The sequence below is a fragment of the Alternaria rosae genome (genome assembly GCF_020736505.1).
Source record: "Alternaria rosae strain MPI-PUGE-AT-0040 chromosome Unknown BKA58scaffold_1, whole genome shotgun sequence".
NCBI classification, from domain to species: domain Eukaryota; kingdom Fungi; phylum Ascomycota; class Dothideomycetes; order Pleosporales; family Pleosporaceae; genus Alternaria; species Alternaria rosae.
In genome coordinates, this window is record NW_025763570.1 from 585,273 (window position 1) to 598,894 (window position 13,622).

At 53.4% G+C, this 13,622-nt stretch overlaps 4 protein-coding genes across 4 annotated transcripts; 2 read left to right on the plus strand and 2 right to left on the minus strand.

The window, feature by feature from the left end:
- Positions 1–475: 475 nt before the first annotated feature.
- BKA58DRAFT_304022 (thioredoxin-like protein) lies at positions 476–1,348 on the plus strand (the record flags this gene model as incomplete). The annotated part of the gene is made up of 3 exons (XM_046167002.1): positions 476–643; positions 694–1,026; positions 1,133–1,348. 3 exons carry the CDS (start codon positions 476–478, stop codon positions 1,346–1,348), a joined length of 717 nt encoding a protein of 238 aa, XP_046030373.1.
- A 446-nt stretch (positions 1,349–1,794) lies between these two features.
- On the minus strand, positions 1,795–3,329 carry BKA58DRAFT_425388 (uncharacterized protein; the record flags this gene model as incomplete). The annotated part of the gene is made up of 4 exons (XM_046172925.1): positions 2,907–3,329; positions 2,743–2,858; positions 2,609–2,693; positions 1,795–2,558 (listed from the first exon to the last, which is right to left on the minus strand). Exons 1-4 carry the CDS (start codon positions 3,244–3,246, stop codon positions 1,795–1,797), a joined length of 1,305 nt encoding a protein of 434 aa, XP_046030374.1. The 5' UTR covers positions 3,247–3,329.
- A 4,409-nt stretch (positions 3,330–7,738) lies between these two features.
- On the plus strand, positions 7,739–8,616 carry BKA58DRAFT_395903 (uncharacterized protein; the record flags this gene model as incomplete). The annotated part of the gene is made up of 3 exons (XM_046171327.1): positions 7,739–7,762; positions 7,940–8,091; positions 8,169–8,616. The coding sequence occupies 3 exons, from the start codon at positions 7,739–7,741 to the stop codon at positions 8,614–8,616; spliced, it is 624 nt and encodes a 207-aa protein (XP_046030375.1).
- A 276-nt stretch (positions 8,617–8,892) lies between these two features.
- BKA58DRAFT_3472 (uncharacterized protein) lies at positions 8,893–13,086 on the minus strand. Its single transcript, XM_046168449.1, has 4 exons — positions 12,700–13,086; positions 12,564–12,648; positions 10,968–12,516; positions 8,893–10,913 (listed from the first exon to the last, which is right to left on the minus strand). Exons 1-4 carry the CDS (start codon positions 12,870–12,872, stop codon positions 9,250–9,252), a joined length of 3,471 nt encoding a protein of 1,156 aa, XP_046030376.1. The 5' UTR covers positions 12,873–13,086; the 3' UTR covers positions 8,893–9,249.
- Positions 13,087–13,622: the final 536 nt, after the last annotated feature.

A 13,622-nucleotide genomic window follows, 5' to 3' on the forward strand; every position in this document is an offset into this window, starting at 1 on the left:
CCCAAATCGCCCTGGTCTCTTGGAACACTCTGGCTACACTGTCTGCGAAGCTTGCAGGAAACGACCTTGCCCCAGCCCTGGCGAACCACATGCATCATAAGGCACCATTCTCTTCCGCCGAGCTTGCGGAAATCTCGGTCATCAGGCATATAATCTCTCATGACACGGAGCTCCGGGCGAAAAGGCTCGGGGGATAGGCGCACTACTTCGCGGATGGCCTACCCCACATATCGGCCTCCGCCCCCCTCCCAGCACGCGGGCGTAATACACCACGTATGCTGATTTCTAATCCCAACACCGAGTTGCGAGGTTAACCATAGCACCATATATAAACACCATTTCTCTCAGAAGCGCTTCTTAGTTCTGCATCCGTTAAGCTTCACATTTGGCATTCCTAGTCGTATTACCCGCACCCGCATTCTCAGCCGCACCGTCCTAGCGCTGAAATCATCTTCGATATCCTATATCAATCGTTATGGCTCAAGTCAACGGAAATGCGCCCAAGATTACGCTTTACACTAACCATCGCTGTCCTTGGGCACATCGAGCTCATGTCGTGCTGAAGGAGTTGGGGCTTCCGTATGAGGAGGTTATTATCGATTTGGGTAAACCGAGAGAGCCGTGGTATCTTGAGATCAACCCTGTAGGTTCAGCCCTACTCTCATGCAATGAAGTGGTACTAACACTTCCAAGCGCGGCCTCGTTCCCGCAATCAACTTCAATGGCGAAATCATCACAGAGTCCGGAGTCGTCGCAACATTCCTGGCAGATGCGTACCCTTCACATGTTCTCCCCGCGTCTGGCACCCCAGAAGCAGCTCTGACCCGGGCAAGAATCAGCTTCTTCGTCGACACCTGGTTTAGCAAGGCGGGGAGCTTCTTCTACAAAATCCTAATGTGTGACTCCAAGGAGGAGCAAGCAAAGATGAGCCAGGAGTTTGTGGATGTTGTTACTAAGGAGATTGAGCCGCTACTGAAGGATGCGAAGCCATTCTTTGGAGGTAGCCAGAAGGTTACGTTGGCTGAGGTAAGTACATCGTCAGAGGAGCAGCCCAAGCCACGACCGGATCCTGGTCTGAGGCGAAGGCGCATTCCCTCCCCAAAGGACTCCGAGCCACGCTAACACACTGCAGGCTCTGACAGCACCTTTCATCATCCGTACATATGCCATGGCCAAGCACGAGCTGCTTCCGAAATCCATCATCTCTGACCTCGATGCACTGCCCAACTTCTCCAAATGGGCCGCTGAGGTTAACCAGCAGGAGAGTGTGACGTACATCTGGGACGAGGATGCGGTTATCGATGGCACAAGGAAGAGGATCGAGAGCCAGAAGGCAGCTTCCAAGTGAGCTTACATGATAGCAATCCAAAAGACACGGGATGACCATAGCAAGATTGTAATTTCGCACAAAAGATGCAGCTATCTGCCTATCTACAATTTTAAGTATGATGTTTGCCCGACCGCCTGATATTGCTTACACAGCGATGCTTGCCTGATGCTATGTATTCTCTTTCTGGTGAATATCATATATAGGGGAAACAACGCCGAAGAGCGACACCGAAGCGCCAACAGCGCGTCTCGAAAATCAAAAAGCCCAGCTGAATGCAAACCGCTTAACAAGTGCGCCTTGGTATCCTTGACATGAAGAAGACAGGCTCAATGCAGGTTGCTTAACGAGTGTGCCGACGATGCGCGCTGGAAAAGCTACGAGACGTCATGGGTTGACGGGAAAGGAAAGCACCACCGGCGGTATTTTAGTCATCGATATCGCGAGGAAGGTGGGGAACAACGTCCCTAGAACCTCAGACCACAACGCGTCCGCTTCGTCGGTGGCATCGTCTTGTCCCCAGTGCAGAGCGACAACAACATCTCCGCCGCCCTGACATCATCGCGTGTATGGTCGTCGCCGCCACCGGACACCCCCGAGTCATGCGCGCTATCCACCGTGGTGGCTGTCTCGGGACGAGTGACGTGGTCGTCGTAAAAGACTTTCGAATGTGTCCGCTTCGCTCGAAAGCCTTCAACGTGGTACTCGTATGGAGCCGACGTGGGCGTGAGTAAACCCGGAGGCGCCTGAAAGCTGACAGGCGAGCCCAAGAGGGAAGAGCCGATTGTGCGTGGCGACCATGGAGATTGCGACCGGTTGATGGGCGTGAACTGAGTGCGAGGAGATACTTCAGGCGAGCAGAGATACTTGCCATGCCGACTAGTGTCCGTCCCATACCCGCTCTCGATATCAGTCGGTCGCGCGCGCCGTTGCATGACCAGCTTCTCTTTGCGCAAGGACGGCTCACAGTGCATCTTCGGTGTCTCGATCAGCGACGATGCGTCGGACTTGGGAACAGCATACGCAGAACCCAGCTTTGCGAAACGAACCGTCTCTTGCGCGCAGAACTGCACAGTGGTCGGGTCAATGAGGAATTTGGCAAAGCATGGGTCCTTCGTATGCAGACACTCGGAGGGAAAGTCGTTACCGAATACCGGGGTGAGTGCCCATCGAATGTCGTAGCAGAATGTCGCTGCTATAGCTTTGGCTGCATGGTATGGCATCCAATAGCCTACAAGAAGTCAGTACCCATCTCCGTATGATTGCTACCACGACACTGACCTTGACACACCAGAGCCCCACCGGTGATACTGTAGCTGATGTCCTTCAGTCCTGGGTTCTCTCTCAGCGCCTTGGCCGGTATCGTCTGCACCAGTCAGTCTCCTCTTCATCTAGTGGGCTAGTCAGCAACCTACCTTTGAATACTTCAATGACTTGAAGAAAGGCGTCATGCGAACGAGGCCGACATTGTAGTCCCAGACAACAGTGTACTCTTTTTCGTCATCTGGTCTCTTGTACGTGTACTGGAACACTAAACTCAAGTCAGCATCAAGCTAGCAGGAGGGTGAATAGAACCTACTTTCAAAAGCTTCGCGTCCAGTCTTTTCGTGGAAGGCCTTCTTGTCGCTGTTGTACGGGATGTGCCTTACACCTTTCCTGGATATCTCACCCAAAGGATAGATTTGAAACCGGCGATGCTGGTGTAAGAGTTCATGGTCTTCACCAGCCTCGTGCGGCGGAAAGTTGACGTTACCGACGGTTCTGTTACCTTCGGAAAAGATTGGAGCGTCCTTTGGAATCTTTTGTCGTCTTGGCTCTGAGACTGCAGCCACTGGATATGGAGCTGGCGTCGGCGAGTTCGAACTGAGGTGGTCGTCGCGGCCACCACAGACAGGGTTCAGCATCTGCGATATCTTCATTGTCAGGATAGCTTCTGAACCCTCCGGTTACTGAGACGAAGATTGTTGGTGCAGGTACTTTTCGAAAGGTACCGGTACTTGGCAGGAACGGTGAACTTCGAGATGCAAAGACCAGGTGGGAAAGCGAGACTAAGCTGCCGTGAAACGAAAGATCGACTTGGAGTAGAGAGCGTTTGGGTGGCAGCGACGGGAAGAAGAGGCTGACGTCTTGTTCGTTTGCGGAATGCTCACGCGGAAGAGATGAGCACCCTATACCTCCGGCCAGTAAGAACGTGGACTGGAGACTACCAGACGATTGCGACAAATCTTCTTACAGTTAGCAGACCGCACCAGATTCATCTGACAGTCATTACGACGTACATAATAAGTTCAGCTGAAGAGTGCCTGGGCGACGACGCGCTTGATGGACTAGATGGCGAGGAGACGTACGCTACACGTTGGCAATGACCCAATACGACAGCAGTGGCTCTGCCTAACAAACCGAATGATCCCGTGGCGATTGGACGGACCTCGTGTGGTGTCCAGCGGACACTTTCGCTCGACTATCGCTACAGTACTTGTTGACTAGTCACTTTGACAGCCAAGTCAGCAAATGTCAAGAAGAGGCGATCGTACAGGTGCTGTCGACCAAGATGGGATGCAAGCCTTACCAAAGAGCAGGGAAACGAACCAGGTTATCTTCTCGTAAGAGCTTTCGGTTAATGTCACTAAGGAGGGCGGTATCCTATGGCAAGGTACCTGTGCTGTACATGGCTTCTTAACGGGTCAACTCATGCCTTCAATTTGGTCCGCTAGCTGCTCAGTATTGGCGACGCACTTCGCCAAAGCTTGTCCAAGCGCCTTGCAGACTACGTCCGGTGTGTAAGTGGATAAGCCTTCACACTACATGGCTTGCCAGGTTACGACGTGGCGGATCCAATCATTGGACCAAACGGCCATTGCCGAAAGCAAGTGCTAGGGTATGGACAATGCGATGGTGAAAGAGGGATCGAGGGTATAGCGTCGTACGGCATCAAACACAACTCCCGCCCTGGATGGCCCTAAACCCTGCAGCTGCACCAGGCTTTACATCAATTCCTTTGTCGAAAGGAGACATGCGCCAACCAAAACGTTTCCAATGATCTCAGGGACGTGCGAGCTGGCATCGCTGAGCAGCTCAGCGACTCTCCAGCCACCGACGGTGTCAGTGGAGGGCACGACATTTGTGCTTCCTGATTGGCACCTGAACATATGTCTCAGGAGAATCATGGCCCATGGGAGGCTAGTCCATCGTTACGTCCATATCAGCGGTATCCACTACTGAAGGTACTTGGCGATTGCACCACTACGCCGCACGTACCTTTCCAGTACATATGAGTGGCATGCTCAGGCTCACATCATTCCCGTGTGATCTTTTTGAGAATACCGGGTCATTCTGGCATGCTCCCTGTCGCTCTGGTATGAAAGGAACGGATCCTCGCAGTGTTTACCTGCAACTTCCCGTGGAAGTACAGCGCACGTCCCTCTTGCCTCTCATTGCAAACGTGGCCCAATTCCTCACGTATTTCGGATGTCTGCACAATTGCAAATCCATCGAGACCTGTCATTGGTGCACACACTGTTGGTGTGTGTTCAGCCTTGCTCCCGTTGGCGATACTCAAGATTTGGTATACAGCATAGACACTGCTCGCCTGTCTTTGGAATTACAACCTGATTACCGTCAAACATCTCAGAAAGAATGTGATGTCTGGATCAGGCATATCCCTCTTTCCCCAGTGAGACATGGCGCGCTCTACTGCAAGCCCTTTCACTTGCCTGCAACGCGAAGTCATTCACAACACTCTCAACGGGCCCATGCCTCACCGGACATTCCAAACAAGTCACGTTGCCACATTCGCTTTTACATACGGCTGGACTATTTGTAGGACTTCTCACGAAGAAAGGCGGTGTTTATGTCTCAGTACAGACCGCTCAAAGAAGACGAAAGCCAAGGTGCAGCTCCGGCTGTCGTGACCCGCGACCACGGCTTGATCAGAGTCTTCTCCAGGGCTCTTGTGTATCTTTCGCTTTATTTCCTGACGAACTAGTGCCATCAAACGAAGCAGCTTGGATACTCACAGCCTTACCCGCTGTCACTGTGCGTGGCCGGCGGTGGGGGATTCGAACAACTCACACTGCCTTCCGGTCAAAAAAGAGTACCTTCGTGAGGATAAGTGGACTCGCTCGAAGCCATTGCGTTGATTGGGTCAAGGTCCGATGCATTATGAGGATGTCGGTCATTCGCACGGCGCTCAGATGGGAAGGAGATGCGCGCTTGCTATCGATCATTGTGCATGTGTGCAGACTCTTTCCGCTTCCGCTGGTTACACAGAAGCCGTCACAGCGGGATGACATTTGGCTCGAATAACCTTGACCAGCCAAATTTATCAAGGGTGAAACCATTGTGCAGCGAGCTCAAGTTGGAGTCGGGCGGCGGACATCAGCGGTACGGAGCCATGACCAGCGACATATTTGATTTCGCACCCAAGTCCAAGTCCAAAGCTATGACCTGGGTTGATCAAGGCAAAACAATCTTTGTGGCGAAGCCATTTCTAGGTGTGATAGCTGTGTCTATTGGACATGACGCAGGTGAAAAGCTATCTCAGCCCTGCCTCACGCCATGCTGAGCCCGTCCTGCAATGTCATCGCAGGACCAGCGTCCAAGAGTATTTATTGTACGACAACGCTGTCAAAATGCTCGTACGTCTAACGAGCCGTTTTACCGTACGCATCGGCTTCGTTGGTCGTCCTTCAAAAGTTGCCCAGGGTCTGCCATGAGTAATGAAAGACCAGAGGAATCCTGCACACCAAAGTCTCAAGCTGTTCACCGCATAATCAAGCAACAGAGGCACGAAGCAGATTACGAACAGCATCGAGGGGACAAGTCCAACAACCATGCGCAAGCTGAGCGTGTCTAGCAGTGCGTCTGCTCCGCACGACATGTAGTCTCGTAACACAGCTACTTTTTAGGCGGAGACATCGGATACGATACCTCTTTGGATAGGCTAGAAAGTAAAGTGCGCGACAACGTATCGATAGAGGATCTACTTAACTAGTCGTGTCTCACGTACTCAGGTGACGCGTACATCCTCAACGCACTTTCCATCATCTTTCAACTGCTTTCTCATACAAAGCATGTGCCAAATCACGGCAAGACTGTCAGAAACTCGTCCAACACACGAGAATCTCTTCTGGTTTTCTTGGTGTCGATCCGAGATTGTGAGGCACTGGCCCACTCCAGTGTCCTTCCTTTCACCGATGTTGTCTTCACGATCGTGCCACAAACGTCATGACATGCGCAAGAGAAATTTCCGTAGCGCTTCAAGGCTATCTAAGGTATCACAGCCTGAACGGTAATCCGCCCCTATGGCGCATCGAATAGTACCACCAAGGTGTCAGAATTGCTTTTCCTCGTGCCCGACGGGTGACGCGTTGGGACGTGTCTCACAACCTGACGAGGCGAAAGCAAGAGTGCAGTCGGTCGCCTGCCCCACCAAACCACTCTTGCACGACGGACTCCTTGATTGTCATATTGTTACGCTTTCCATAAGGCAATCTCAGGATCGCGCTCGGTAGTGCCTTTTCGCTAAAATGAGAGAGATGCATGGATGACCCTCGCATTGTTTCCATGAAATGGCACAACGTCCGGCTAATATCTCAGGAACGACTGTTAAGGAGCATTACAGGTGACAAATTGCTGGGTACACAGCGTCTTGCGAAAGGACTTTTGGTGCACATAGTAGTCGAGGGAGCGCTCTGTACTCCGGAGAAGGTTCTGACTGACAGCTGCGGTGATGCAATCAAGCTTTGTGGCGCTTTCCACAATGTAGGACGACTTACGACGACACTCGAGCAGCAGATGCAGGTTCAGTGAAAGCAGCAAAAGCATGCGCGCGTCACCACACCGATACTCGCTTTACAAGCTGCACACCGGTGTATTGGTTCTAGAGAACGCAATTCGATGCTCTCAGTGCAACAAGAGGGGCTCGCCCCGCCCCTCTCGGTGTGCAACAGTTGAGATGGGTATCCGCTATCGATACCACTGCCTACCTACTAGGCCGATCTGCCATGCAATGCTGGCCATGCCTGCTACATGCCTCCGCGATCTCCATCTGTGGTACTAAGATAGTGCCCGTGGAGTAGTCCACTCCATTGACCTGGAAACCCACACCGGATCGCACGAACCGACGCCCGATTCTAGTCGCCGCGGCCAAGCGAGATCATTCACTCTATTGGATTCATCGACACCGAACCATCCAAAAAGGACTTCGAACAACTACAGGGAGCTTGCATGCATGTGGGCCTTGGCAATCTACCAAGCCAGACCCCAAACACTTGCTCCGGGTCAGATGCGCAAATAAGGACAAGTGCCACAGCACCGGCTAGCTTGGGCACTCCAGGTACCACGATGTACGATTTGACATGTTCCTGACAGCACTGACAGGTATTACGGTGCGAGTCTCTATGCGCGAGCATGGTTGAACAGTCCCTACGGAAGGTGAGCCGATTAGGGCAGACATGCCTCACTTTTTGGGCTCTCTTTGCGATCCTTTCTCTTCTTATCTCCTTTCCTACCGCAACGTACTTCGTTCCCCTCCTTCTTACAGACGCGCGTCACATGTTTCCCCCTCCACATTACCTCAAGTATTTGTCACTGTCAATGTCAATTCTCTAGGTCGTGGCCACCACACCAGCCAGCACATCGGGTCACACACACAAATGGGCCGTAGGGGAGATGGACCCTGCAGTTACTCGGAGTAGGGCGGCCTCCTCCATTCAATTGCCTTACCTAGAGAAGACGCCATCACGCTACGGCCTCTGGTTCATGTAAGTATCCCTTCCCTCCTCCGCTCCGCTCCCGTGCCCCGGACCACACTACATCTCCACTGCCTATTTCTTGATAGACGATCCTATCGGTGTGAAAGGGAAGAGGCTGTGAAACGTGGATATGCCCTACATCAACGTGGCCGCCACCATGCAAAGAGCCGGGCAACTCAAGATACGTGCCGAAGACGCCGACGGGCACCGTCTGTTAGTCCACCGATAAGCATCATGAAAAATCTATCAACAGCCTGTCATTTCACGTACCGCTCTGTCATCTTTCAAGCCATGCTGCCGTCCGAGGTAGTTGACATGACCCCGCTCCCGGTCGTGTATGGACTATCCGTCGTCTTTCCAAATGTTGGGAGGACGTCACGGCTGTTGAAACCGCACGCTTGGTACGTGTACCCGCTGTGGAGTAGGCCCGTATATCACATTTCTAATACCGCATACCAGGCAGACAGCCTAATCTGTCCTCTGTCTTCCGCTGTCACTTCCTCTTTTGATAGCAGGGCCTGGATCAGTCTTTGAATGTATCGTACAAGCGCTTAGAGTAAGCTTTCGACTGGCTGGCATGAACTGGAATGATGGAATGATGACGGATCGGTGGAAGAAGTATTTGCCTTGCGGGGACGGGACGAGTCATGCGGACCATGAGCAAACACTGCGACTGACTCTTACAACGGTTGTAGAGTCTATAGTCAGTTCATAGGCTCTTGAATGGATACGCTGATAGTATGCATGCCCGGAGGCTACATCACGTTCATGAACCTAGCTCACAGCGTGAAATGTGCAGTATGAACAACCAAATATGAACATGACAATAGTCTCATCATTGACCATCACTACACAAAAGATTATCTCAGAAGAAAGTAAGGAAGACAAAAACCGCCATTCAAAACACGAAGCAATCATAGCCAGCCACTCAATCGGGGCCGAAGCTCGTCCATACCATCCTTCAAAACACCTTATAAAAACAATGACAATAACCCTTTGAAGCACACTCGCTCTGCCTCTTCATGCGCTTCATGCGGTCGTGATGCTACGCCCGATATAATATTTACACAATACACAAGTTTACGCCTCAACATGCTCGTTATGGATGGAAGCATGTACCAGGGGTGAAGAATGTAATAACACCCCAAATATGCCGTCGTGATGGTCTTAACGGGATGAGCCGGATTGTTTGGGAAGAGGCGAGGGGTTGTATGTCCAACCACCATCGCGGACGAGGCGTTCTCTTGCCTCGCGCTCCTTGCGCTTCTCTTCGGCTGTGACTTCATCGTTGGCCCAGTAGGCGCTGCTGGTACGCTCGCGGAAACGCTTGTGGCGCTCTTTGTTGGGGAAGACCTTTTCCATCTCCAAAGGAGCAATGGGTCCGAAGATGTGCTCGGGGTCCATGAGCTGTTGATTGCTTAGCATCTCGCGGAGGTTGGGGGTGTTAACCCAACTAGGCTGCTCGAACTCGTTCTCGGAGTCTTCGTCTTCCGAGTCGGTCATGATCTCAGGCAGCTTGATGTCGTCTCCGTTGGGGTACTGTATTGTGGGTGCCTGAGATTGGGGTTGGTACGCGGACTCGGCGAATGGAATCTTGCCCTTCGCAAACTGAGCATGCGCCGGAGTAGTCGGGTTGAGGTTCTTCGCCTGTTGCGAAGGTCTTTTGGCCGGGCGATGGAGGGTCTCATCGCTCTCGCCTGGGAACTGTCGCTTGGGCGGAGGCTTTGCAGGGTTAACAGGAGGAATGTTGATGCGGTTCGCATCCTGAACCGTCTGCAGGCGGGATATAGGTCGAGCAGCTCCAAGATCAGAGCGCGGTGGTTGAGACGTTGAAGCCTTGGGCTTCTCAACAACAGATTGCGGGCGGGCGGCTTGAGGTGCGGGAGGCTTAGAGATAGGCCGTGCGGACTTGGTTCCGGGTGCAGACTTAGTAGACAGAGCTGAGGCAGGGCGGTTTGCTGCGGCTGTAGGAGGTCTTGACGAAGGTCCTACAGACTTCCCCAGGTTCTGAGGGGCCGACGGGAGAGGTTTGCTAGACGACGGAGCCGGACGAGCAGCAGGGGGAGGTGCTTGTCCGTACTGGCTGCTCTTGAGGTTGACCATAATCTTCTGGGGTGCCTTCGCCTTTGTAATAGCGTCCTTGCTTGATGGTTTGGCAAGTTTCCTAGGCTCCCGAAGAGGTGCCTTCGATGTCTTAGTGGTAGGCAGCAGGCTCTTTGGAGGTGGTGGGGGTGGCATTTCGTCGCCGGAGTCCACATCTTGCTCTCTGGATGAAGCAGTATTTGATCGAGGGATACCAGGTCGAGACACGGGCTGTTGTGGTGCTGCTTGTGCTGGTGTCTTGCTCGCAGCCGATGCAGTAGGTTGCCTAAGGCTTGATTGCGACGACATAGCGGTCGGTGTCTTTGCGCCCATAGCTCTGGCCTTCTGGGCATGTGCAGCAGCCTTGCTTTGTTCCTTTTCACGCATCTGCCTGAGCTTGTCCTCAGCACGCTGTTGTTGCTTAGTCTCTCTCATTTCCTTCTCTCTCGCATCCTTCTCTTTCTGCTTCTCGCGTTCCGTGGAGCTGCGAGTCCGTCGGCCGTCTCCCTTGAGTGGGCTACCAGGCATGGTAGCACTCTTACCGGACTTGATAGAGTCCTTGGAAGGTGAGCGCATATGAGTGAAGATGGTAGCCGGTCTCTCTGCGCGCTTGGGGCTGCTTAGGGCATCTTCTGATGGATCTGAAGAGGGAAACTTGGGCCTGGCAGGGCTCTCCTTGAGTGCATCCATCTTCACCTGAGCGCTGGTAGCACTCGATCCGATGAGCTTCTCTTTCGCTGCGCGGAATGCTGAATACAGTTTAGATTTCGAAGCACTGAGGGGGCCATCCATGTATTTCTTACTAGTCGGAGAGCCAACCGGCGTGGTTGATTCAGCAACTGCTGTGAGATCCGGATTTGAGACTGAAGTGAGCTTCGGCGGCACATGCCTAGCCGGAGAGGCCTGGACGTCAGCAGTATGGCTCTTGTTAAAAGCAGGCCTGGCGACCTTGGGTGCGACTGCTGCTGTCCGAACCGGCGAGATCCAGTCGTCATCGTCGTCGTCCTCTTGTGCGGGTGCGGGTGCTGGGAGACTCGGGTACGTCGGCTGTGAAGTCTGTACAGGTGCGACTTCTTCCTTTGCTTGTGTGGGTTCCTGAGGCTGCGACTGCGCAGATGTGATGTTTTGGCTAATGCGTTTCGGCGCTTCGTTCTGCTGCTTGAGCATGTTGATTCGTTCAAACAGACGCTGGGTGGAGGTCTTGTTGTGAACTTTCGTTGTCTCCGACTCCTCTCGCTGAAGCTCCGGGCGTTCCATATCCACGTCCGAGTCATCGGCGTGTTGTATCTCCGCAGGATGCGCAAGCTGCGAGCCTCCCAGGCTCTTTCCTCCTGTAAATCTGCCCATGTGGCTGTTGCGGGCTTTGCTCTGGTCAATGTGACTAATGCGCGACACTCGGTTGCCCATGCTCTTCTTCGGGAGCAACGGCTCGCGTGCGGGAAGGGAGGCAAAGGTAAGACTGCTTTTCCTAACAAGCGGCTTTACGGGGCTGGAGTTGTCCGAGGGTGAGCGCACATCATCGTCCATATCCATTTGATCGTCGATATCGTGATGAATGAGAGTGTCGTTGTGTTCGACTTCTGGCGACGCAGGCGGCGGGCCTGAAGGCGTTGTTGAATGGTCGGGCGCGTAGATGTTCTTCGGCTCAGGCGCCAGAGTGCGGTGGTTCGCGCTGTCAAGCGCGTCGTGCGTCTCTGCAGAAATACTGTACTGCTCCGACACCATGCGTGGTGGCTCCGGGAAGTCCTCCATATCCTCCATGCTGTGATCTTCCGCGTCAGAAAGGTCATGGTGAATCATGGTACCGTCGGCATCAGATCGCGAGCGGTCAGCCTTGTATTCGTCATCCACTTCCATCGCATCCGCGTCCGCATCCTTCGCGCGCGAAGCTTCTCGCGAGGCATTCTTGCTCGCGAAAGCCTCGTTCGCTGAGACGAAAGAATCGCCTGTGTCGCGGTCTTCTTCCTTATCGTGTATCGAATGACGGAAGGATTGAGTGGGCTGTGTGGGTTGTGTTGAGAAGCTCTGTGGCGGTGAGAAGACCTCGCTGGCTTCTGAAGTCATTACTGTCTCTTGCGAGGACTGGACAGGGTTCCATGCTGGTGCAAGAGGCTGTGCTGGGCGCTTCTCGAATACATTCGCTTGGAAGCTAGTGTCGACATTCTCCTTGCCGGCGCTCTCGGGCTTAGTAAACAGCTGTCGCGCGATGGGCGTGCGGGCGACGGTAGGCGATTGTCGAACCGTGTTCTCTGCGTCTTCGGCGATCTGGAATCTAGCCTTGACATTTCGTAGACTCTCTTCGGCGGCGCTTGTGCGTTTCTGCGCGTTGGCAGACTTTATGCTGGCAAGAGGCTGGCTGATGTTAATACGGGATGGAAGGCGACGCGCAAAATTCTTACCTGGCGATCGACCGCCTTCTTTCGCGCGGTGCGAGGCGTCTTGCCGCGTAATTTGCCGGGCGTCTTGAAGACATCGAGGTTGTGTCTACCGGAGAGTCAGTCTGGCGCGTATTGACGCAAGGTAGACGCGACATACGGTCTATCGCTGGCCAAAATGTCGAACATATGCTCGTTGAGCCATTCCAGCTCATTGCGCACAGAGAAGCCAAAATCCTCCAATTCCTGGGATACAAGCGTGTTGGATTGATGGCGCTCCTCGAGGATCCATCCAGCGGACCCTACAGTGGGTGCCTTTGTGCGGGCAGCCATGGCGAAAGTGTGAAAGATAGAAGTAAGTGCGGGTGGTTGGGCGCGTCGCGGTGCTGGCAGTCGCGTTCCGGGTAAAGGTCAAGTGTCGTCTAGGTTAGCTGAGCATGTCGTCTCGAAGCAATTCAGTCGTGTATATCAACGCCAAAGGCAAAAGGGCAGTCCTGGGGGGTCGTCGTCGGGGCGTTGGGGTGTTGGACCTTGAATGTTGTGACGCGGGACGAATCCAAACAATCGAGTGGGCCGCCCATCGCGCTGGCCATAGCGTTGCCAAGCCCGCCTCTCCCTTTTGGGACGACACCTGCATCATCGCTCACGATGGTGCACTGCGTTGCATCCTCTCTCACTATTTGCCTTTGCCATCATTACTCGAGATGTCGCCTGTTGAAGGCTTCTCTTGCTTGTACTGGTGGTGGTGTCTAAGTATAGCACGCGGCAAAGGCCCGCCAGACGATCGCTGTAGCCGTTGAACACTGACCACCTGGCTGTCTTTGTCGCTGCTTCTTCGCTTCGGCCTATCGATTAGCTACCTTCACTCCTGGTACTCATTGCGTCTTTCGGCCTTCATGCTCGAGGATGGAAGTGAGCTATCGCAGGATCTCCAGCCACGTACTTGGGAGAGCCGTCGCTGCATGGAGCGCGCCCAAATAGACTTCGGGAGCACGTTTACTTCTGCGCAGCTAACCTTCAATATATGCAATCAAAGAGCTCCACTGGAGTCTTCAAGTCTTGGGGTAATGCGTACGTGTACAA